Genomic DNA, 22,166 nt, shown 5'->3' on the forward strand with positions numbered 1-22,166 from the left:
TATTTCAGCCCAGCGGTAGCAAAGGCTAAGTTCTAGGGCAGGGCTACTCTGTCGATTTTGAGCTGCCCAGAACAGAAATGCAAAAACTTCCTACTAAGATCTAATTTTTTTTTCAAATAAGGACCATTTCCAGTCTACATCTTTAAAACATCTAGTTCACTTTCTATTTACTTGAAGGGAACAAAGCACATTCCTGAGCTCTTTTATTTAGAGGAGCACCGAAAGCTCTACTAGAATTCATCACGCATAAGCTGATCGCTTCACTGTAATGGACTTGGCTGCCAGTTCATGCAGGCCTGGACAAAGTCAGGTCCTGGGAAGCCCTTTTTGGTAATCTGCGCCCTACGACTGTAGGCTTTGCTCGGACCCTAAATGCAGCTACACTCTCCACGTCAGTGTTTCCTGGGGGAGTGCGGATGGGTTTAAGCTTCCCGGCAATCATCCCCCACAGCCTGCGCGGGGTCTTTGGCCTCTGGGTTGCCGAGGTGGTGTCGGAAGTTGGCTGCTTTGAGAGGCGGCACCCAGACCCCGCCCCTTCGCCCCAAGGGCCGCCGCCAAATCCCGGTGCACGGATCACGTGGACCGGGGCTGCTTTGAGCATGCTCAGTTGCCTAGCAGGTGGGGCCGCTGCGCGACTCCAGGTCTGGCGGGCCCAGGCCAGGGGGCGGGGAGGAGAGAGAAGTGGGCGGGGGCCGCGGGCACCGTCGGAGTCGCTGGCAGCTACGGGGCGCCAGGTTGTTTGGAGCCTTACCCTGGCCCGGCCAGCATGAGCTATGGCATCGGTCAAGGTGGCCGTCAGAGTCCGGCCCATGAATCGCAGGTGAGTGTGTGTGGGGGAGGTGGCACCCCATCCCGGAAAAGCTGGTCTCGGGGCCCTGTCAGAGGTTAGCCTGGATATAAGTGTCCCGGGCAAGTTCCCGGCCCGCCTGGCCCTGCCTGGCCTCTAGGGGCGTGGGGAACGTCGTGCTATGCGGTCCTTACGTGGTGTCCTGGAGGGGAGCCCGGGAGTAAAGAGTTGGAGGGGTCAGGGAACAGAAGCGTACAGCCCGCCCGTATCCCAGTAACTCCTGCAGGGTTTTGCTCCTTCCCTTTTTCCGAGCGTTTTGGGATCACGTGCAGGAGGAGGGTGTAAAATACTTGGTGGGGGGGATGTGGGCGTGGTTAGGGGGGACACCCCGAGGTGTCAGGCAGAAATCCCTCCTTTGTGACAGCTCAAATCGCCTCTGTCATCCCAGTTTTGAGACCCCGAAATTAGAAGTTCCTAACTTCAGTTGAACTGGGGATGGAGGAAACTTTGACAAAGTTTTGGCTCCTAGGAAAGTAGTCAGAGACACTTGACACGTGCTAGCAATAATGCTGATGTTGAGAAGGAGAACACATTTAGAATTTAACCTTATTATGTGTTTCTATAAAGTAATGCTCACGTCCCTGTTCCCAGAAGTCATCGGTGCTTCCTTGTCAATGACTTCTTTCTTCACAACCAGTTTACAAGATGCTCTGGAAAAGTTACTTTTTAAACTGGTTTAACTTTAAAGACTGAAGTAAATCTAACTGGGACAACCTCCAAGTTGATAGACACAGTTCATACAAAGCCATTTGTATTTATTAACTTTTCAGCCTGGTTGATGTGCATCTGCCTTGCCATGTGGCCTTTCTCTTCAAGTCATGCTGGCAGCGTATGGGGGTCAAGTTTGCTGATTTCTGACAACTGGTTAGGGCACTAGAAGACTATAAAATCAAGAGCTTTCTAGAACCTTATTTAACTTATCTGAATCTAATTTTCCATTGGCAAGCAGGGAGTCATTTTAAGTGTGACCACTGAAAAGCAAGTGTTTCAGAAATCAGTGGGTTTATTTTTTGTGAGTGTGTAAATAATTCTGAATAATTTAAAAGAATATCTACTTTTTTTCATTTTTGAGATAAGGTTTTACTATGTAGCCTAGGCTACACAGAATTTATAATCTTACCTTGGTGTCCTAATTGCTGGGGTTACAGATCTGAGCCACTAGGTTACTTTTTAAGGAAGGAGTTTGACATTTTAAAAAGTAAGCACTAAAAGAATATTTGTTTCTCTGTACACTTAGTCATACAAGTTAGACAGACATCAAAATCATTTAGATGATTTAAAATGATTTTTCTATCTAGATGTGGTGGTACACTCTTGCAATCTCAGCCCCTAGAAGGCTGAGACAGGAGGATAGAGAATTTGAGGTCAGCCTGGGGTACTTGACCCTTAGCTTTGTGTGTGTGTGTGGGGGGGGTGTCTTGCAGCTTGAACTCAGAGCCTGGTCTTGTCCCTGAGCTTTTTTGCTCAAGGCTAATGCTCTATCACTTTGAGCCACACCACCACTTTTGTTTATTCCGGGGTTAATTCGAGATAAGAGTCTCACGGACTTTCCTGCCTGGGCTGGCTTTGAACTTCCATCCACAGATCTCAGCCTCCTGAGATGCTAAGAACCACTGGAGCCTGGTTCCCTTAGCTTTTTGCTTAACACTGATGCTCTACCTCTTGAGCCACAGCTCCACTTTCAGCTTTTTACCAGGTAATTGGAGATGAGAATCTCATGGACTTTTCTGCATGGGCTGGCTTTGAATGGCAGTTCTCAGATCTCAGCCTTATGAGTAGCTAGAATTATAGGTGTGAGCAACTGGAGCCCTTCTTAGAAAATGTTTTCATTACAGATTTACATATAATTTCAATAATATGACCACATCCTAGAATGTTGCACAGATTGACTTTAGAAAACATTTGTAAGCTCCTTTAGATGTTTCTCATTATGCTGGGTGCTGTCTAGAATATGAGGTTTATGGATTCTGGTGTTTGCTAAGATCCCATGGTCTGGTGAGGGGGCGTTAGATACTGACAAGATTCATAAAACTGGACCTTTGGGGACTGGTGTTGCGAATTCATTGCCTTGGGAATGTGGGCCTTAAGCCCAGATTCATGGTTGGATGGTAGGAAACAAATCCTGAAACCCCATGCTTTGAGGAGGTAGATAGGATGTTGGTTTTTTGCAGACAACTCTGGTGGCATCAAGAGTCGGGTGAGAGGTAAGGAAGAAGCCATCAGGTCAGGAAGGGAAATGGAATAGTGGCCTAATCTACCAAGAAAGTTCACTGGCCTCATGGACAGGATCTTCCAGCTGAGTGGAAGAAGTGGGGAGGGGAAGAGGAAGGGCGTTGAATCATTATCTGAAGTTTGATTCTTATAAGAGGGGCCACGATTTGGAGAGATTGGACAGTAATCTGGTGCATTCTCAGACATGTAGAGCAAATGAGGTATGGTAAATGAATGTCAAGTAGGAGCTCAGCAACAGAGTAAGGTATGTCCGTTGACCTTATTAACTGAGGTGTTGGTGATGGGAGGTGTTTAGCAGATAGTTGCAAACTTGTTTAAGGTCTCAGATGTTCCCAGGATTGTCATCTGAAATCTTGTGCACATAGATGACCGTTGAAGTATGGTAGATGAGAAAGAAAGGTTATTAGGATTCAGAATTGAGATATGTCTGTCTTTAGGATTTGTTACCTTGAAGGAGAACTCAATGGGGGAAGGAAAAGGGTCTCCTGGAGGGAGTGGTGGTTGTTAGCTTCAAATGTTACCAAGATGGTGAGAATAAGATGAGGTCTTTGGTCTTAGAGATGAGCATACTGGTAACCTTCAATAGGGCAGCTACAGGGTGAGTCCAGGATCAGGAAGTTGGCAGTGAAATACAAGGACATATAAAAATGGGTAGCTGGTGTTGGAGGCGTGGCTCAGTTGGTAGAGCACCAGCCAGAGAGCAGAGCATCAGGTACCAAGATCCAAGTCCCAGTCTTGTAAACAACAACAAAATAACCAATACATGGTTTAGTTCATAAGGAAAAACATGGAAGTTATAATGACCATAGGAAACAATTATTTTTAAACCAGTGAGACTGGTAGATATGAACTGAGCTTCATCAGTTGTTGGTAAAACAGTGAAAAAACTCCGCAAGAAACAGCTTATCAGTCACGTCAGTAGGAAGGGTCTACACCTCTGAAACTCTAATATTGGAAAAATTGATGTTGGCTGACAAGATTAGAAATTTATCCCTTTGATTTAGTAATTTCACTTTTTTTTTTTTTTTTTGGCCAGTCCTGGGCCTTGGACTCAGGGCCTAAGCACTGTCCCTGGCTCCTTCCCGCTCAAGGCTAGCACTCTGCCACTTGAGCCACTGGCCGTTTTCTGTATATGTGGTGCTGGGGAATCGAACCTAGGGCCTCGGGTATACCGAGGCAGGCACTCTTGCCACTAGGCTATATCCCCAGCCCCTAGTAATTTCACTTTTAAGAATTTCTTATGCAGACTGTATTTCTACCTATCAAGATATATGTGTAGGGATGCTTGCTGCACCATTGTATGGTAAACAAAAGATGGTAAGTGACCAGAATGTAGAAACATGGGGGGGGTGGTAATTAGAATTAGGACCTACAGGGGCTGGGGATATGGCCTAGTGGCAAGAGTGCTTGCCTCGTATACATGAAGCCCTGGGTTCAATTCCCCAGCACCACGTATACCGAAAACGGCCAGAAGTGGCGCTGTGGCTCAAGTGGCAGAGTGCTATCCTTGAGCAAAAAGAAGCCAGGGACAGTGCTCAGGCCCTGAGTCCAAGGCCCAGGACTGGCAAAAAAAAAAAAAAAAAAAGAATTAGGACCTACATCATTTGGTGGAATACTATCCACCACTCAAAAGTGTGTTGATCTTAAAAGAGTTTCAAGTTAGGGATTGAGAATAGCAAGACACACACACACACACACACACACACACACACATACGCACACAGAGATTAATCTTTATCTAAATAGAACAATTCATAAGAAACCTAACAGTTGATCCTCTAAAGAGGAAAACCGAGGAAGGATCTGTTAGATGAATATGAAAAGCTTTTTCTTTTTCCCTTTTTGTTGTTTGAATTTTCACATTGCTATGCATGCTTCATAAATAATTCAAAACTTGTTTAATTGTTCTAAGTTAACTAAAAAAGGTATGACATAGGAAAAAGAAGTTTGGGGAGGACTGGAGAAAGTTGTTAAAAATTCAGAAACATTTTTATTAGTATATGTTTGTTTCTTTGTGAGATTTCATACATACAATGCATACCTTATACTATGATGAAATTCTCCATCCCTGCCCTTTTGTCTTCATACTGAGGCTTTAACTCAGGGCCTTGCATTCTCACTTGGCTTTTTCCCTTCAAGCTGGCTCTCCACCACTTGAGCCATACCTCCACTTCCAACTTTTTGCTGGTTAATTGGAAATAAGTTTCCCAGAGTTTTCTGTCTTGGTTGGCTTCAAACTGTGATGTTCAGCTGTTAGCCTTCTTAGTAGCTAGGATTACAGGTGTGCAATCCTGTTCTATTGGCCTCTCTTATTGTCCTTCATCCCTTCTAAAAATAATTTCAATGGATTTCCTTGCTGTATTTATAGTTCTGGCTAAGAGGAAGCAATGAGAGAGAGAGAGAGAGAGAGAGAGAGAGAGAGAAAGAAAGAGAGAGAGAGAGACTGCAGTCATGATTTTAAGATGGGGCAAAATGATGGGAAAGTGAGTTTGCCCTTAAAATCCCCCCTCAGCAGTCTGTCCTGACATGGAGTTCAAGCACTCTATTCTGTCCAAGCTTTGAGAGGTTTGTTTTTACTGTTTTCTGGCTTACTTGGCAGCAGTACTCATTCCAGATGCCAAGAGGAATAGTATTGATAGTGTTGTGTAAAGATCACAGCAGCCACCTTTTCTGAGTTTGCTCTGGGCCTCACTCTGGCAGGAGCACCAGGAACAAAGTCAAATTCAGTCTTTGCATGAACCTTAGCAGGTAAGACACTTACATCGTATGTTATCTTTACATGCCCAGACTGCTATAACAAAGTTGTACAAGCTGGGTCCTTTGAAAAACATTTGTGTGTGTGTGTGTGCTTTTGGAGGCTTCCAAGTCCCAAGATTGGCAGATCAGGATTTGGTAAGGTTCGTTGTTGTCATGTTCTCTCATAGTGGAAAGGGGAAACTCCCCTGACCCTGTTTTATGAGGACACTAATCTCATTCCTTAGGGTGCTGCCCTCCTGAATTACCTTCCAGAGGGCCCGCCCTCCCGGTCATACCAACTCCTTCCAGGTTAGAGTTCAACATTGGAATTCTAGGGGCAGAAACATTCAGAACTTGATACAGGGTTCACTTGCATAGAGTCCACAGCCGGTGCTTTATAAAATGAGTAAATCATTAGCAGAAACATGACTTTCTTTATAATTTTGTATGGGCAAAATGTTTAACAAGGTGTATATTACTACTCCATTTTGTTTGTCTCTTTTATTTTTCTTGTGGCCTACTGCCTTGACTTTTTTAAAAAACAAGTTTCACTTTTTAAAAGATAATATTACATCCTGTTTTCCTTTTTTTGCCAGTCCTGGGACTTGAACTCAGGGCCCGAGCACTGTCCTTCGTGTCTTTTTTGCTCAAGGCTAACACTACCACTTGAGCAACAGTGCCATGTCTGGCTTTTTCCATATATGTGGTGATGAGGAACCGAACCCACGGCTTCATGTATATGAGGCAAGCACTCTACCACTAGGCCATATTCTCAGCCCCCAGGCTCTTAAGTTTGTTCTCTGAAGAGACAAGGAAAATCATAACTTGGTAACTGATCTGTCTGTTGACTTTCCTTGTCATTCTTTCTTTATCTGTGAAAATACTGGGTGGTCCTTCAGGCCCTTCTTCCCTACCTTGTTGGTCTGCCATTGTGAAGAGTTCAGGGTGTCAGAGTTGAGTTGGTTAAAATTTTGGTTTGTCTATGTTCATTTGAGCAAGAGACTTAATTGTTTTGAGCCTTCATTTGTATGTCTATAAAAGAGTGCTGATTATTATAGATCCTATATAAGTTCTTATAAAGTGGGTTTCTTTTTTTTTTTTTTTATCTTTTTTCTGTCAGTCCTGGGGCTTGAACTCAGGGCCTGAGCACTGTCCTTGGCTTCTTTTTGCTCAAGGCTAGCACTCTACCACTTGAGCCACAGCACTTCATATGGCTTTTTCTGTTTATATCATGCTAAGAAATGGAACCCAGGGCCTCATGTATGATAGGCAAGTACTCTACCTCTAAGCCACATTTCCATACCTTTCTAAAGATTTTTGACTGATTCACAGTGACAAATAGATCTTACATTGTAGCTCTGTAGATAAGTAAAATAAGTCATGAGTCATTTGTTCTTCTATGCACTTCACTTGCATTTTGTTTTGTTTCATTGAAAGATGTTGCGTCTGGATCATTAAGTTGGTTCAGGGTAGACTAAGGAGTTATGGTTGGCCATGTGAAAATCATGGTGTGGCTTCAGTGAGGAATGCATGGGGAGCAAGCCCTCCTCAAGGTGCCTGGCTTCTAGCATGGGTTCCACTGTCACTTGTTGGGCTGGGGATGCAGCTCGGTAGAGGACTTGCCTTTACCACATAGCATGCATGAGGCTCTGGGTTCTATTCCCAGCAAAGCCAAGAAAAACAATACTACTTGTTGTTACTCTTCTTTTTGAAGTTTAACAATTGTAACTTTATTAAAAACAAATATGAAATATATTTTACCAATTTTTTAAACCAAGAGTGCCAGCTTTGTGGTTGTGCTTTGAAATGTGCTATTTTATCTAAGGCACATCCAGCCCTGTTTTCCCTTTCCTGCCTGCCCTTTGCTTTTTCTTTTGATTAGCATGTCTTGTGCAATTTAGCTTCCTTGTCTCTTAAGTTCAAAGGAACAAAAGAAGAAGAAAACCACCGGGGGCATGTTGAATGGGATTGATTCCTTTTCAGGTGCAGTGAAATCTTTCTCTTTAAGAGCAAGATGGCACCAAAGAGAGGACAATCCTTGGTCAGTGTCTGAGGTCTGCAGTGATGGAGACAGCTCTTGCTTTCAGGTCTTTTCTCTTTATTGTGGCAACTGCATTTTTTCCTCCCATCAGCTGACTGACCTGGGTCTTTTTTTCCTCCTTTTTTTTTTTTTTAACAGAGGGGAGACTGAGACCTCTCAGATAATAACTTTGGGGTGGGCCAGCTCCTGTTTTCTTCAGAGCCTTTATGTGGACACTTGCTGCCTCACAGATAACAGGAGACATGCCTCAGGGACCTACTGGTCTAGACACCCAGCAACAGTGGCTGTTGAGATGGAGTCTCTAGGGGACTCTAGGGCCTGGGGGATGAGGTCTTCTTCAGGAGAGTGGAGTTGGAGTTGAACCCCGAAGAGTAGTACCAGTAACCCTTACTAAGTAGAATAACTGATAAGTGCAGATGATGGTAGACACTCTTTGGAAGGTGGAACTGTCAATCCCCAGATTAGGAATAAGAACTCAGACTGAAACATGCTGGCCAGGATCATACAGGTAGGACACTGTGGAGTCAGGATTTGAACCCAAGTCCCTCTTATTCTAAATTCCCAAAGTCCTTCCATTATATAGAAGACATGATGAAGAAAGGGCCACGATGGATGGGATGCAGGAACCAATTAGATTGTTAGGATTTAGCTTTTGTAAGAATTTGTCGAGAGGCAGCAGCAGGGCTACTGTTTTTTGTTAGGGCTTTTGTTTTTTAAGGAGTACAATACTGGAGGTTGAACTTAGAACATCATACTCACTCACTGGGCTTGCTTGCTCTGCTGGTGCTCTACCACTTCAACCATACATCTAACCCTTTTTTCCTGGGAGATGGAGTTTTATGCACTTTTCTACATGTTCTGGCTTTGAACTGCAATCTTCTAGATCTTTGTCTCCTGAAGTAGCTGGGTTATAGGCCTAAGCCACAGGTGCCTGGCTGAAGGCTCCTTTTTGTTAGCACTAGTTGCTCTGGTTTTTATTGTCTTTTTTTTATTGTCTTTTGACAGGAATGGCAGAATGGTAAAATAGCAGTTGCTGGCCATATAAATTTTAAATAAAATTAGTATATTAGCTAACCAGTCACACTGTGCACTTTAAAAGCCACATGTTGATCAGCTTAGATACAGAACATGTCCACCCTCGTGGAAAATTCTGCTGGGTGCTGACTGAGCAGGGCCTGAATTCCAGGGCTGTTTTGTGCCTGTTTTTTTTACTTCCTTTTGCTTCCTTGTTCAGTGCTTCTGTGTTTCCACCTGTGCAGCGGAGGGGTTCCTCTTCCCAGGATGAGGTGGTGATGGCCCCAGTAACATTTCTGACATTGCTAGGCCCTAAAGCCTGCTGGGAGCTTACTAATGCTTTTAAAACAGGTCTGTACTTTGTCAGTTTTTTTTTCAAGTTTCATTTGATGGCAGTGTATGGAAATATTATTTCTACCACCAGCAACAATGAACTTTTGTACACTGCTTGTCAAGTGCTATTAAGCACTTGTTATCTCATCTCTTTGCCTGACATTGCTCTGTACTACAAGAGTCCAAGATTGTGTGAGTGTAGGTGATTAGGGCAGGATACCCTTCAAAAGACCTGAACTCCAGCCCTTCAGTGATCTGATTCTGGTTGGTGATAAAGGGCCGAGTGAAATAATAGACAACACCCTGAAGAAACTCTGTTTTTTTCTTCACATCTAGTCTATTCTTCCTTTGTTTATACTATTTTTATATCCTGGGTTTTATAGGTGCATAAAACATTGTAAAGACCAGTCAGTAAGACAGACAGAGGCAGAGGAACCAGAGATGACTCTGAGTGCTTTTGGGTCTTATTGAGTAGAGAAATCACTTCTCTCAAATGTGGAGTGATGGGCAGGAAGTTGGTCAGGGTGAATGGAGGGGCGTGGTGGTCATGTGGGTTGATTCACGATGCTGGGGGGAAATGTAGGAACTCAGGTAAGTAACCAGCTCTTTAGGTGTTTGGGGAGGCTTGGAACCAGAGGGTAGAATACTGTCATGAGGAAGACCACTGTGAAGAAAGAAGAGAAGGGGGACTGCAGTTCTATAAGTAGGGTCAGGGGTAGAGCGCTTCAGTGGTATGGCCCAGTGAACTGGCCATGTTGATAAATTGTTTCTCCTTTTGCAAAATAACAATGCCTCAAGTGTGGTATCCCAGTGGAAAGCTGTGAATCACTAAGACTTTCTTAGTATATGAAATCAAAACTGTCCAGTACTAGTAACATCGCTTGCCTTTATAACTTTCCTCCTCTTATGAGCATACAGTGGGGTTTTCCAGCAATGCATGATGTGTCATGACCTTCTGCTCTGTGGGTAGTCCATTTTTTAAAAAAAGTTTCTCAGTTTTAATTCCTGGTGTGGTAACTTTCAATACATAGAGTTGATATAGTAAGAACTCTTTGGGTTCCTCAGTATTTGTTTTGGGTGTAAAATGGGCCTGAGGCCCCAGCATTTGAGAACCACTGCTGTTAAATACTGCCTTGTGGAGATTACATGAAGTAGTTTATGTAACGTGTTATCAAACCTCAAATATGTATAAACTTTCAGTAAAATACCATGGCTATTATTTCTTACCGTCTTCTTTGTTAATACGTAAGGAAGCAAGATTAGAGGACCATACCAAGCAGAGGTGGGTTGGGTGATCACCGAGCTTAGGGTTCTGGATTGGGCTAATTGAGGGCAGGAGGTGCTGCCATGGCTGCTGGGGGCTGTGCTGGTGTTGTAAGCACATCCTAAAGGCGTGGAGGCAGGACCTGTTGCTTGCCCTCAGACTAAGACTGGTTCCTGGTCACCTGGGCTGAGATCAGCTACTGTAAGTCAGTCTTTTCAAATTCCTTTCCTCATAGTTTGAAGCCTGTCTCCTGGCTGGGCACACTGCTTTACCTGGGCCTTGTAAGTTTAGATGTGGCAGCGGACTGCTGTTTTTGTTTAAAATCGTTATTATAAAGGTATTGTACAAAGGTGGCGTTACATTTGTCAGGTAAGGGATACATTTCTTTTTGGACAGTGTCATACCTACTCTCGCTTTCTCCCAGGTTTTCCCTCCCATCCTACAAGTTGTATAGTTCATTTTCAACATAGAATCTAATGAGTATCACTGCTGCATTTGTTCATCCTTTGTCCCTCCATTCCTCTGCCCCTCCTTACCCCCTCAAAGATAGATAAATAAATAAATAAGACAAAAAGAAAACAAAAACACCAATGAAGAAAAAAATACTCTTGTTTTCACTTACTGGACTTCATTTCAACAAATATTATTTTATATGATAAGATTCTGCTTTGGCTTTTTTTTTTTTTTTGCCAGTTCTGGGGCTTGGACTCTGGGCCTGAGCACTGTCCCTGGCTTCTTTTTGCTTAAGGCTAGCACTCTGCCACTTGAGCCACAGCGCCACTTCTGGCCATTTTCTGTATATGTGGTGCTGGGGAATCGAACCCAGGGCCTCATGTATATGAGGCAGGCACTCTTGCCACTAGGCCATATCCCCAGCTCCTGCTTTGGCTTTTTTAAAGAGCAAAAGAAGCCAGGGGCTTCACAATAGCCAAAATATGGAAACAACCCAGATGTCCCACTACAGATGAATGGATCAAAAAAATGTGGTACCTATACACAATGGAATACTGCATAGCGATTAGAAATGATAAAATATTGGTATTCTCAGGTAAATGGTCAGAACTTGAACAAATAATGTTGAGTGAGACAAGCCTAGAACACAGAGAACAAAGGCACATGGTCTCCTTGATATATGACTGTTGGGGGGCGGTGTCAGGAGAGACCAGATCTGCGAAACAAAAAGCTTGTTTTCAAATGGTATTTCCACAGGTTTGGGTTAGTGACCTTACATTATGTATCTAAAACCAAACAACTACCTAACATAAAAAGGTCTAGAAAAGACCTATCAGTGGATCACAGTAGCTCAACAGCTATGTACATATGATCATATAAGATGAGGATAAGCAAAAAAACAAACAAAAAAAAACAAAAAAAACCCAAAAACCTCCAAGAGAAGGACACAGGAGGATTCTATTGTTGACGTTACATTGAAAGTTCTAGGTGAATTTCCTTTGGCGTAGGCTATGTGGTTCCTGTATATGATTTTGGTACACTGGGTATTGTATATATGCCTACCTGATGTAGGGAAGGGAAAGAAAAACGAGGTGTAAGATATCACAAGAAATGTACTCACTTCCTTATTATGTAACTGTACCCTTTTTGCACAACACCTTGTCAACAAAATTTAATTAATAAAAAAAAAGAAGCCAGGGGCTGGTGGCTTATATCTGTGTTCCTAGCTACTCAGAAGCCTGAGATCTGAGGATCACAGTTTGAAGCCAGCCTGTGCAGGAATGTCCATGAGACTCTTGTCTCCAATTAACCACCAGAAAACAATATGTGGAGCTGTGGCTCAACATGGTAGAATGGTAGCCTTGAGCAGAAAAACTCAGAGACAGTACCCCAGCCCTGAGTTCAGGTCTCACACTGACAAAAGAAAAAGAGGGCAAAAGAAAACTGATAGGCTGTATCTGAGCTTAGTACTCTGGATACTGTATATATGAGTATTAGAACTAGGGAAGGGAAAGGGAATACCAAAATCGAGAGACAAAGGGCAAAAAGACAAACCAATGCAAAAGCAATACTTACAAAACAATTTGGTGTAAACTAGCTGTTCAATTTGTGGGGAGGGGAAGGAAAATGGAGAGGAGGAACGTGGGGGGAAAATGAGGGGGGAGGTAAGGGGTTGTTAAGAAATGTACTCACTGTCTTACATATGAAACTGTAACCCCTCTGTACTTCACTTTGACAATAAAGAAGAAGAAAAAATAAACTTAATTCTTCTAATACAGAAAAAAAGAAGACTGGTAGGGAGTAAGGGAATTAGAGAAAGAAGGCTAAAGGAATGGGAACAGAGTGGAAATGGGGGCTGGCTAGCTAGAGAAAGATGTTTCCCAGGTGGGAATGGGAGGACATTGACACTTTTGGTTGTAAACATAGGGAGGCCGCTGTTGGCTCTCTAACTTAGAGTTTTGGAGCACATGTGAGTGTTTTCTTTCTTTTAGATGCTAAAAATAGCATTTAAAAATATCTTAGCATGCAAATATCCTTATTCAGAGTGTGAATATTAGTATTTTAAAATGCTCTTTGGTATTTACCGAGCATACTTTTGTATTAAACTTCTATTGTTTTATGGCAAACTTGGATACTATGAGAACAAGAGAGTGGTTGACTGTGTGTGTGTGTGTGTGTGTGTGTGTGTGTATGTGTGTGTATGTGTCTGTGAATGTGTATAAGAGAGAGTGACAGAGACAGATTGTATAGAGTGTTTGGTTGTATGATCCAAAGCAGTCTGTCCCCAAGTTGATTTATTTTGCACACTTTTATGATTGTTTTTCTAAGTTGGTTCATTCGCCTTCTATTGTTTTTTCAGGCTGGCATTTTTGGGATAGAGTCTTTCTAAAGCTTGTTCTGTGAAAGAAAACATGTCAATTACAGTTACACCTGCAGCTGTGATGGAGTGGGGAGGGGAGATTTGATAGTGTTTTATAACACCTACTCTTTCCTGAGGACTGAGTCGGTTATTTCTTTGACCCCTGTCAGGATCAGGTTCTGAAGAGTCAGGGCAAGCATCCTTCATGGGATGTCAGTCAGTCATAGCTTGCTTGGATTTAGCCCATATATTGATGTCAAACACAGAGCAGCACCTGCCAGAACAGGCCAGGGAGCCTGCCTTCATCTGCTCTTCCTGCTCTTGGCTGAGCATTTGTTCCATTCATCTCCAAATGCATCCATTATTCATTGTTGCTGCCCAGTGGAGGAGACTTGGCTGTTTCTGTGATTAGCACTCTATTCATAGACACTTGGCATACATCTCAGTGAGATGCCTAGAATGTAAAGCATTTTGAGAAGACTACTGCTTTGACTGTAGTGGTCTTGATAAGTGATTTTGGTCATTAATCACTATTTCTGGCCACTCATTCACTAAATCCTGCACCATCATTACCTAATGTAATCATTAACAATGATCCTGCAGAGATGAATATCCTTAGCTCTGGGTTTTAGGCACAAAACTGGATCGGAGAGGGATCCTGACTGAGCCAACACTTCTGAGAAGTTTGTGTCATATTCCTCTGGCTTCCTGGCTTTACAGAATTCACTGTTACCTGAATTTCCTCCTTTATGTCAAGTTTACAAGAGCCAGGAACTTCAGGTCTTACCTGTGGCTGTTTCCTCAGAGCTTAGCCAGGTGCTTAGCAGACATGGGTGTTCAGATACTCTTAGTTGCATTCATGACTGCCTCTCCTGTCCTGCACACTCCTTTTATGCTTCCTGTGAGGAACCAGGGATGTATAACCCGGGCATCTCTATGATGCTTACAGATCACTTTGCTTCTTATGAACAGGAAAAAAAATTTTTTTTGACAATCTCTTGCTGTGTGTTAAGAAGGGAGAGGCAGGAGAAGGCTGTGGAGGAGCCAGATGAAGGATTATAGCTTCAGCTCTTTCCCTGTGTATTAAGTTCATAACACGTGAGTTACACATCCAAGATTCCTTGTATTTATCTCTTAAGGTTAGAGAATTGGAAGGACCGCATACAGAGTTTTGTGCTGTAATACTTAAGCCACAGCTCTACTTGGAGCCTTTTGGTGCTTAATTGGAGAAAAGACTCTCACAGATATTTCCTGCCCAGTCTGGTTTCAAACCACAATTCTCAGATCTCAGCTCCTGAGTAGCTATTTTTACAGGTTGTGAGGTACCAGTAACCAGATAAACTTTTTATGTTGAAGTCATCATGGACTTGCATTAAAGTTGTAGTTAAAATGCCACCCAGCTTACAGTGACCCAGACCTTCATATTGGTGCCGTTGAGTCTTCATTTGGATTTCACAAGCTGTGCTGCTCTGGTCCAGGATCCAAACCAAGATACCATGTATCACTGAGTTGGCATTTCTTCTCAGTCTCTTCTGGTCCTGTTTTAGTCCCATTTTTGTTGACCTTAATCTTGGAGAGCATTGAATTTTCCAGTGCCCCTCAGCCTGGGTTTCTATGGATTATCATGGTTAACTTGAAGTTAGACAGCAACACTGCATACCTGGTTTTGTGGCCTTTCTATAGTTTACAAGGGGCTTGTTGTGACATTAGCTAGTCAGTATCTTTTCTAGATGTTGTCGACCTTGATTACTTGGTTAATGTGTGTCTTCTGGTTTCTTCCCTCCCCCCATTTGTTATTAGTACATTGTCTAAGGGAATATACTTTTGTAGGAAAAAAATTTATAACTTTAGTTTGCAGAACTTTTCTCCTTGTAAGATCATATCTCAGATTTTCTGATAAAAGTTATTGCAAATATAAGCTTCTTTTAAGACAGTGCTTTGACTTAGTGGAAAGGACTTACCATTGCATTTGAAAGGAAGGACTTCTGGGTTTTACGGGGCTACTGCTGCTTGTCCAGAGCTGTAACCTCACACAGACCCACTGCAAGATACTTATCAGCTCCATGTACACCAGCATTTGACATTCTCTACTACTTCATTAGGAAAGAAGCCATCATGCTTGTTACTCACTGAATGGAATTTTTTAAATTTGTCTCTTCAGAATTACTTAGTGTAGTGCATGTATTATCCAGACAAGTCAGTCTACTTTTTTATATGATAGAGGAAACTGAAACTGGGGTGCCAAAGCTGAGTGTTGGGTCTTTCTCCTCCTGGAAGCTGAGGGTGAGATGGGTTGGAGGATGTAAGGTCTCTAGAGGATTAGTTTTAAACTTTTCAGAGTTTAGAATCTAGAACCCACCAGGGATACTTCTTTCCTGAGCTGCCTTTCCTCAGCCTCCTGGCTTTGTGTGTCTCAGCTGGTTGTACCTGTGGATTCGTATTTCCAGGGTCTTAGTTACAGTCAGTGCTGTCTCAGTGGGTCTGTGTAGAAATTCTGCATAGGGCACAGGCACCTTATTTGGTGAGCTCCTCTGTGTGGACTTAAAGCGTCTAAGGTGACTTGAAAGAAAAAAATGATCTCAAGGTGATGGAGATTAGCTTATAAAAGTGAAAACATGGAATATAAGGTTCTAAAAGGGGATTCAATCTTCTTTCCCCCAAGTGGGTGTTCCATACAATCTCTCTCAGCTTAATCAAATAGAAGATCAATTGCAACCAGATTTTTAGTAGACCCGGACTGGTGCCCATATAAGACGTGATGTAGTTAAAGCAATTTTTTGGAATTTTATTATTTATTATTTTATTATGATTATTTATTATCCTGTGGCTTGAACTCAGGGCCTAGGTGCTGCCCCTGGCTTTCATGCTCAAAGCTAGTGTTTTAGCACTTGGGCCCACAGCACCACTTTCAGCCTTTTGGTGGTTAATAGGAGATACATCTCTTGAACTTTCTTGCACAGGCTGGCATTGAACTGTAATCCTCAGATCTTAGCCTCCTGAGTAGCTAGGATTGCAGGCGTGAGCCACTGGTACCAGGCCAGAAATATTTTTTAACTTTTAATCTTGAAATTGTTACAAGTTATAAAAATACTAGGGCTTACACATACTATTCACCCACCTTCTCCGTATCTGATTATCTATAGCACATGATATCTATAGCATATGACCCAAGCAGGAAAAAGTAGCATGATACTGCAGCTAGTATCCATAATGCAACCAGTGCCAATGTGCAGGCTTTGTTTAGGTATCTCACCTTGCCTTGGTAATGTCTTTGGTATGTGCCAGGATCAGTGTCAGATCTTTCAAGGTGTCCGGTAAACCATCTTAATCAAGCTTTTCTTGCTATCAGGGCCAACTTTGCCTAAACTGATATAGTCTTAAGGGTAAGAAAAGTTAATATTTCCCCAGAATAGCTGTCAATTCAATAGATCATAGAAGTATGACTCTTTTTTTCTTTCTCTGTCATCTTCCTCCCTCCCTCCCTCCGTCTCTTTCTTTTCCCCTCTCCTCTTCTTCCTTTTCCATTTTTCTATCTCTCTCTCTGACTCACATTCCATTTTTAAAATTGTCTTTCTTCCATTCCTCTGTGTGTGTGTGTGTGTGTGTGTGTGTGTGTGTGTGTGGTGTTTGTGTTTTTATGTGTGTGTGGTGGCCTCTTAGCTTTTTGTGCTCAAGGCTAATGTTCTGTCACTTGAGCCTCAACTCCATCTTGGGCATGTTGGTGATAAGTTGGAATAAGTAAAGTGAAGTATACCTCCTTTGTTGCAATATAAATTGGCATTTTGAGCTGTTAACACTGTGACAGGCACATTGTGGACCCCTTAATTCCACAATAGAGGGATTGGAGGCTTGGAGTGAGTGAGGAAGCCAGGTGCTGGTGGCTCACACCTGTAATCCTAGCTACTCAGGAGGCTCAGACCTGAAGATTGAGGTTTGAAGCCAGCCGAGAGAGAGAATTCTGTGAGACTTATTTTTATTAAGCACCCAAAAAGCCTGATGTGGAGCTGTGGCTCAAGTGGTAGAGCATTTGCCTCAAGCAAATAAGCTCAGGAACAGTGCCCATACCCTGAATTCAAGTCCTGGATGGGTGGGCATGCACACACAAAATAAAGTGAGGAAATCGAGTCAATATGTCAAGGACTGGTTTTAGGCAGGATTGTGTAAATTATAGTGCAGAGACCACAAGCCCAATGCCTTAGGGGTCAGGGGGGCTGGGTAATTCATGTGAAAGACCCTGAGTGCAGAGGAGAGGAGAGGACAAGTGAGCTTCTCATGCTTAGCTTCCGCCTGGAAGTAATGACATTTGTAGGGGATTTGTATAATATTTATTTCCACATTTTGGTACTCAGCTCTAAAGACGACAAAAAAGTTTCTCTTTTGCCCATGTAAGTGGATCACTCTTGTAGTATCAGGTCAGCTGGTGGCTTTTCTTCCATCTTGAGGAACCTCTACCCTCATCTCTGTACAACCAGCAGAAATGGGCAAGAGGGTAGAGGAGTCACACCCAGTTCTTGGCTGCTTTGCTGTGCTAGAAGTTAATCACATGGCTGTGCGTGGGCGCAGGGAAGACTGGGAATTGTTCTGAGTGGCTGGGACCCACTCTCAGTGAAAGTTCTGTATCCTAAAGGGGAAATCATCTGTTTCTTCAACACCCTCTGGTTGCAGAGATATTTTGTCCATTCTACCACCTAGGACCTCTGCATTCCACATTCAGTGCTGGGGTGTCCTTTCCCCAGATATCCACTTCCCACACCTGCTGCTCTTCATGTTGTTCAAACCTCACCTTCCTGTGGGCTTCCCCAGTTAATTTGTTGAACTGTTGGAATTCCAGCATTCTAGCTCCTGGCATTACCTGTCCCTCTTCTCTCCTCTTTGTCTTTGCAGCAAGTGTCATAATGTGGCATCTTAGATATTTTCCTTACTTAGTGGTTTGCTGTCTGAATCCTCCATGAGCATTGGGACCATTTCTCTCTTATTCTTGGATTATGTTCCTTGTACTTGGCATATAGCAGGTATTCAGGTGTTGAATGAAAAAGGGAATCTGGACTCTTAAAACCCCTAAATTCCAAATGTTGGCAAAGATAAAACCTAAAACAAACAAGCAAACAGACTGTCATGCTGGCCAACCAGATCATCTCTGTTGGTGTGTCTCTTTTGTGCCTGCTACCTGCCTGGACCTTGGTGGAGGGCCACGTGGCAGCTGAAGCTGGATGATGTGGGTTCGCATTCTGGGGCTGCCACTTGCTCATTTTGTTGCACTCAGTGTGTTACTGCATTTCTTTCAGCTTCTGACATTTCTAAAACCTGAGTCTAATAGTCTGCTCTTTCCTTCCTCCTCTTCATGCATTACTGAGACAACTACATTAGGTAGAGCACACATAAAATATCAATTGTGAGAGATGCTCAGTTACCGAGTTAATGCACTAAGTGGGTGTCCAAATGTCTTGCCCCTGGTGCTAGGTGCTGGGAGGACTAGTGCTATGTTGATCAATCCCAGGAAGCTTCTGGAAGGAGTGGACATGGCAAGATTCATGGTAAGGGGAGGGTCTTCCAGACAGTCATCATCTTTCAGTCTTGACTGAGCATCGCTAGTGTAGGGTTCTGTTCAGAGTTGCATTGGTGAATAGGATAGAAAATTGGCCGCCCCAGCGAGGTTATATTCTTCTATAATGATATCTGATAGAAATGCAACATGAAGCACAGATTTTTTTTTTGATAGCCACACACAAAAAAGTAAAAAGTGGTCCTGAAGATTTAGTTCAGTTGGTAGAGTGCTTTCCTAGCATGAATGAGGCCCTGGCTCTAGCATTCTATCATCTCCCCCTACCCCCACCACCACACCCAAGAAAAAAGAAAAAGAAAATAAAAGTAAAAGGAAATGGATGGGGATTAACTCTAATAACTTATTTAGCTTGATATGATGTTGAAAATATAATATAAATATACAATCAATATAAAAAAGCAAAGCATTAATGATACATTTTGCATCCCAGGAGTGTATGATGGGTCTCGTGTAGGGCCTAATAACCCATGGTCAAATTTAAGGCTTTATTTTAAACATATTTTCAGCCATTGGTCTAGTGTGAACATGAGGTGAACTTGATCTAACTTTTGTTGTTATTTGGCCTCAGGCGGAGAATGGACATAGACATAGAATGATGGAATGATTTGACCATAAGGTCACTTATGACTATTCACTCAGCAGGTACTTATTGACCATCTACATAGTGCAGGGTATCAGAGTAGTGATTGGGGACTAAATGGCATGATTCCTGCCTTCAGAATCTCTGGCTAGAGAGTGATTGACCAACAGTTCTGCATAGAGAACATTGGGGGGAGGGGAGCCATTCTGTTGCAGAGTGATGGCACTGGACAGTGGTGGTGGTGGTAGGAGTGGGTGTTGCTTTTCTGATCACCAGGCTGGGGAGTCAGGTAAAGAGCATGTACTTTGGTGACCTTTAAGTTCCTTGTAGCCCTGAGAACAGCAACTTTTATTTGTTCTTTTGGCAGTGGACAGCCACGGAAGGTGAGCTGGGGAGATCAGGGCTGATGTTATCAGTATCTGATGAGGTCAGTGGCCCAGTATTGGAAGAAGGAAGATGGAGAGGGAGGGAAGGAGGAACATTCCAAAGGCAGGTGTTCCCCCAAAGTGACCTCATTTTCAGTGTAATTTACCTGGTACTTGCTACTCACAAATACTTTTCACATTGCCCTTTTTGATGTCTAATAAAGCAGATGACTGAGTCAGAGAATTTGTTCTTGCCCTCCTGGATACAAAGTGCTTGTGGAACTCCTTGTCCTTGATTTGATCTTGGCTTGAGTTCCTTGCTCTCTTGATTTTGGAGAGTTAGAAAGCTTTGTGATTGGCTGTTTTGCCTTTGTCATCTTTTCACTAATCAGTACTGGATGCAGCTGATACATTTTGTGTACCACATTCCTTAGTCTTTGAAGCTATGTTTGTAGTTGCTGATTTGCTATTTCTTATCTGTTTATTTATTCAGCAGACAGTCAGTGCTGCTTTTGCATGTGAGAAACTCCTTTTTTTTTTTTTTTGGCCAGTCCTGGGCCTTGGACTCAGGGCCTGAGCACTGTCCCTGGCTTCTTCCCGCTCAAGGCTAGCACTCTGCCACTTGAGCCACAGCGCCGCTTCTGGCCGTTTTCTGTATATGTGGTGCTGGGGAATCGAACCTAGGGCCTCGTGTATCCGAGGCAGGCACTCTTGCCACTAGGCTATATCCCCAGCCCCTGAGAAACTCCTTTTTAGCTCTTGGATTGTGGCTCGATTAAATCAAGTGAAATTTCTTTGGGGATGTCACTGTCCTCTACATCTAAACTTATTATATACACTCTGATCTGAAGTGCAAAGGATGCTGAAGCCCTTTTCATTCTTCTAGTAGGTCCTGTGGCAGTGTGGAAGCATGTGACGGGGTTTGGGGATCTGAGACTTGGGGCATCAGGCACTTGGAGGAAGACAGCACAGTTCAGAGCTACATGGGGATCCATCCAGAAGGTTGATTGTAGCAGAGGAGAGAAGAACTTGTGGGAGGCTCAGAGGCCTCACTGGAGGACCTGAAAGAAGTGCATTGTGGCATGTATTCATATTGTTCTTGCCAGGGTGTTCCCAGCATTTTGATGTATCTGTGTGGTAGATATCTGTATGAAGCGACTTTTTAAAAAAACTTGCTATCAGAGCCACATGTGGCTGTTGTCAAGTGCCTTTTCTGTGACTTAAAGCTAAGGACCTCTTTCTGTAAGACAGTTTCCTAGATCAAGTGTTGAATCTGGGTTTGTGAGGCATTGATGATGTGAGCGAGGTGGGGCCCTGAAATGTGAGGGAGACTTGGGAATCGTCAATGTGCAGGAGAAAGGGGGTTGGATTAAATAAAGAGCATGATTCATAATAATGCATTGGAAGCTGACACTTCAGAGTGAAGGATTAGTGTGAAACAGAAGTAGAACTGCTCATTTGATGTCATCCAGTTATCTGGGCCCCAGACAGTGAATGACATTAGTTATGTGCTAGCTCCCCCTCTTGCCCTTCCCCCAACAAATGATATCCAATTAGAGATGTGACTGTTGCCAGATGCAGCTTCCTTCACCCTCATACAGCTGTCCTTGGAGGGGTTCTGCCCTGTTAGACCCAGACTCTAGTCATCTGAACTACAGAAATGAGGCCAGAGCTGTTATGTTATGGGTTGTTTTATTGTAACCCCCTGGAGATATCAGCTTTCTGACCTGACTGAAGCCATTCTCGAGTGATAACAAGTTCTTCTTTTTTTCATTTGCTTCTAAGTTGTAGTGTATTCACTTTCAAGGAATCTGTGGTGACTTGTGAGTGTTAAGAACCTGCTCAGATTATCTCTGATTTATAGCCCTGGGGGACTGATTGGCAGCTTTAGTCTTCAGCAATTGTGTACCCCATCTAGAGAGAGGGGGAGAGGGAGAGGGAAAAAAGAGACAGACACAACCCTTCTCATGGGTAGCTAATATATATATATATATATATATATATATATATATATATAATCCTAAATGAGAAGTTATAAAATTTGAACAAATCATACCTTATCTGCCATCTTAGCTGGTTTATATTTAATGTTTTTTTAGAAGCTTCCTGATCACTGTCATCACGTCAGCTGACATTTTCATTGCTCTCTCTCCTTGGAGCCATCATGGACAAAAAAACAAAAAAAGAGAATGAACTCTAACACATAGTACTTGGAAGTTTGAAAGGACACAGACACTGCAGATTCAGTGCCTCATAATCATATGAGACTTACTGTTCCAGACACAGTCCCTCTTCCTGTCTCTAGGTTTCCTGCTGTATAGGCCTCTGTTTCTGTGTAGGGGGTCAGGCTGGGAGACTGACTGTAGTTGGTGAAAGGAA

The 22,166-nt window shown here is 43.0% G+C and overlaps 1 protein-coding gene across 6 annotated transcripts in view; it reads left to right on the forward strand.

The window, feature by feature from the left end:
• The first annotated feature begins 666 nt into the window (after window positions 1–666).
• Window positions 667–22,166, forward strand: part of Kif16b (kinesin family member 16B) — a 269,825-nt gene continuing 248,325 nt past the window's right edge. For all 6 annotated transcript variants that reach the window (XM_048348767.1, XM_048348768.1, XM_048348769.1 and 3 more), the window contains exon 1: window positions 667–820. In XM_048348767.1, the coding sequence (XP_048204724.1) occupies window positions 774–820 (47 nt within the window). In that variant the 5' untranslated portion in view covers window positions 667–773. The remainder of the gene's footprint in view (window positions 821–22,166) is intronic.

Source organism: Perognathus longimembris, chromosome 6 (assembly GCF_023159225.1).
Source record: "Perognathus longimembris pacificus isolate PPM17 chromosome 6, ASM2315922v1, whole genome shotgun sequence".
In the NCBI taxonomy this organism is placed as follows: Eukaryota; Metazoa; Chordata; class Mammalia; order Rodentia; family Heteromyidae; genus Perognathus; species Perognathus longimembris.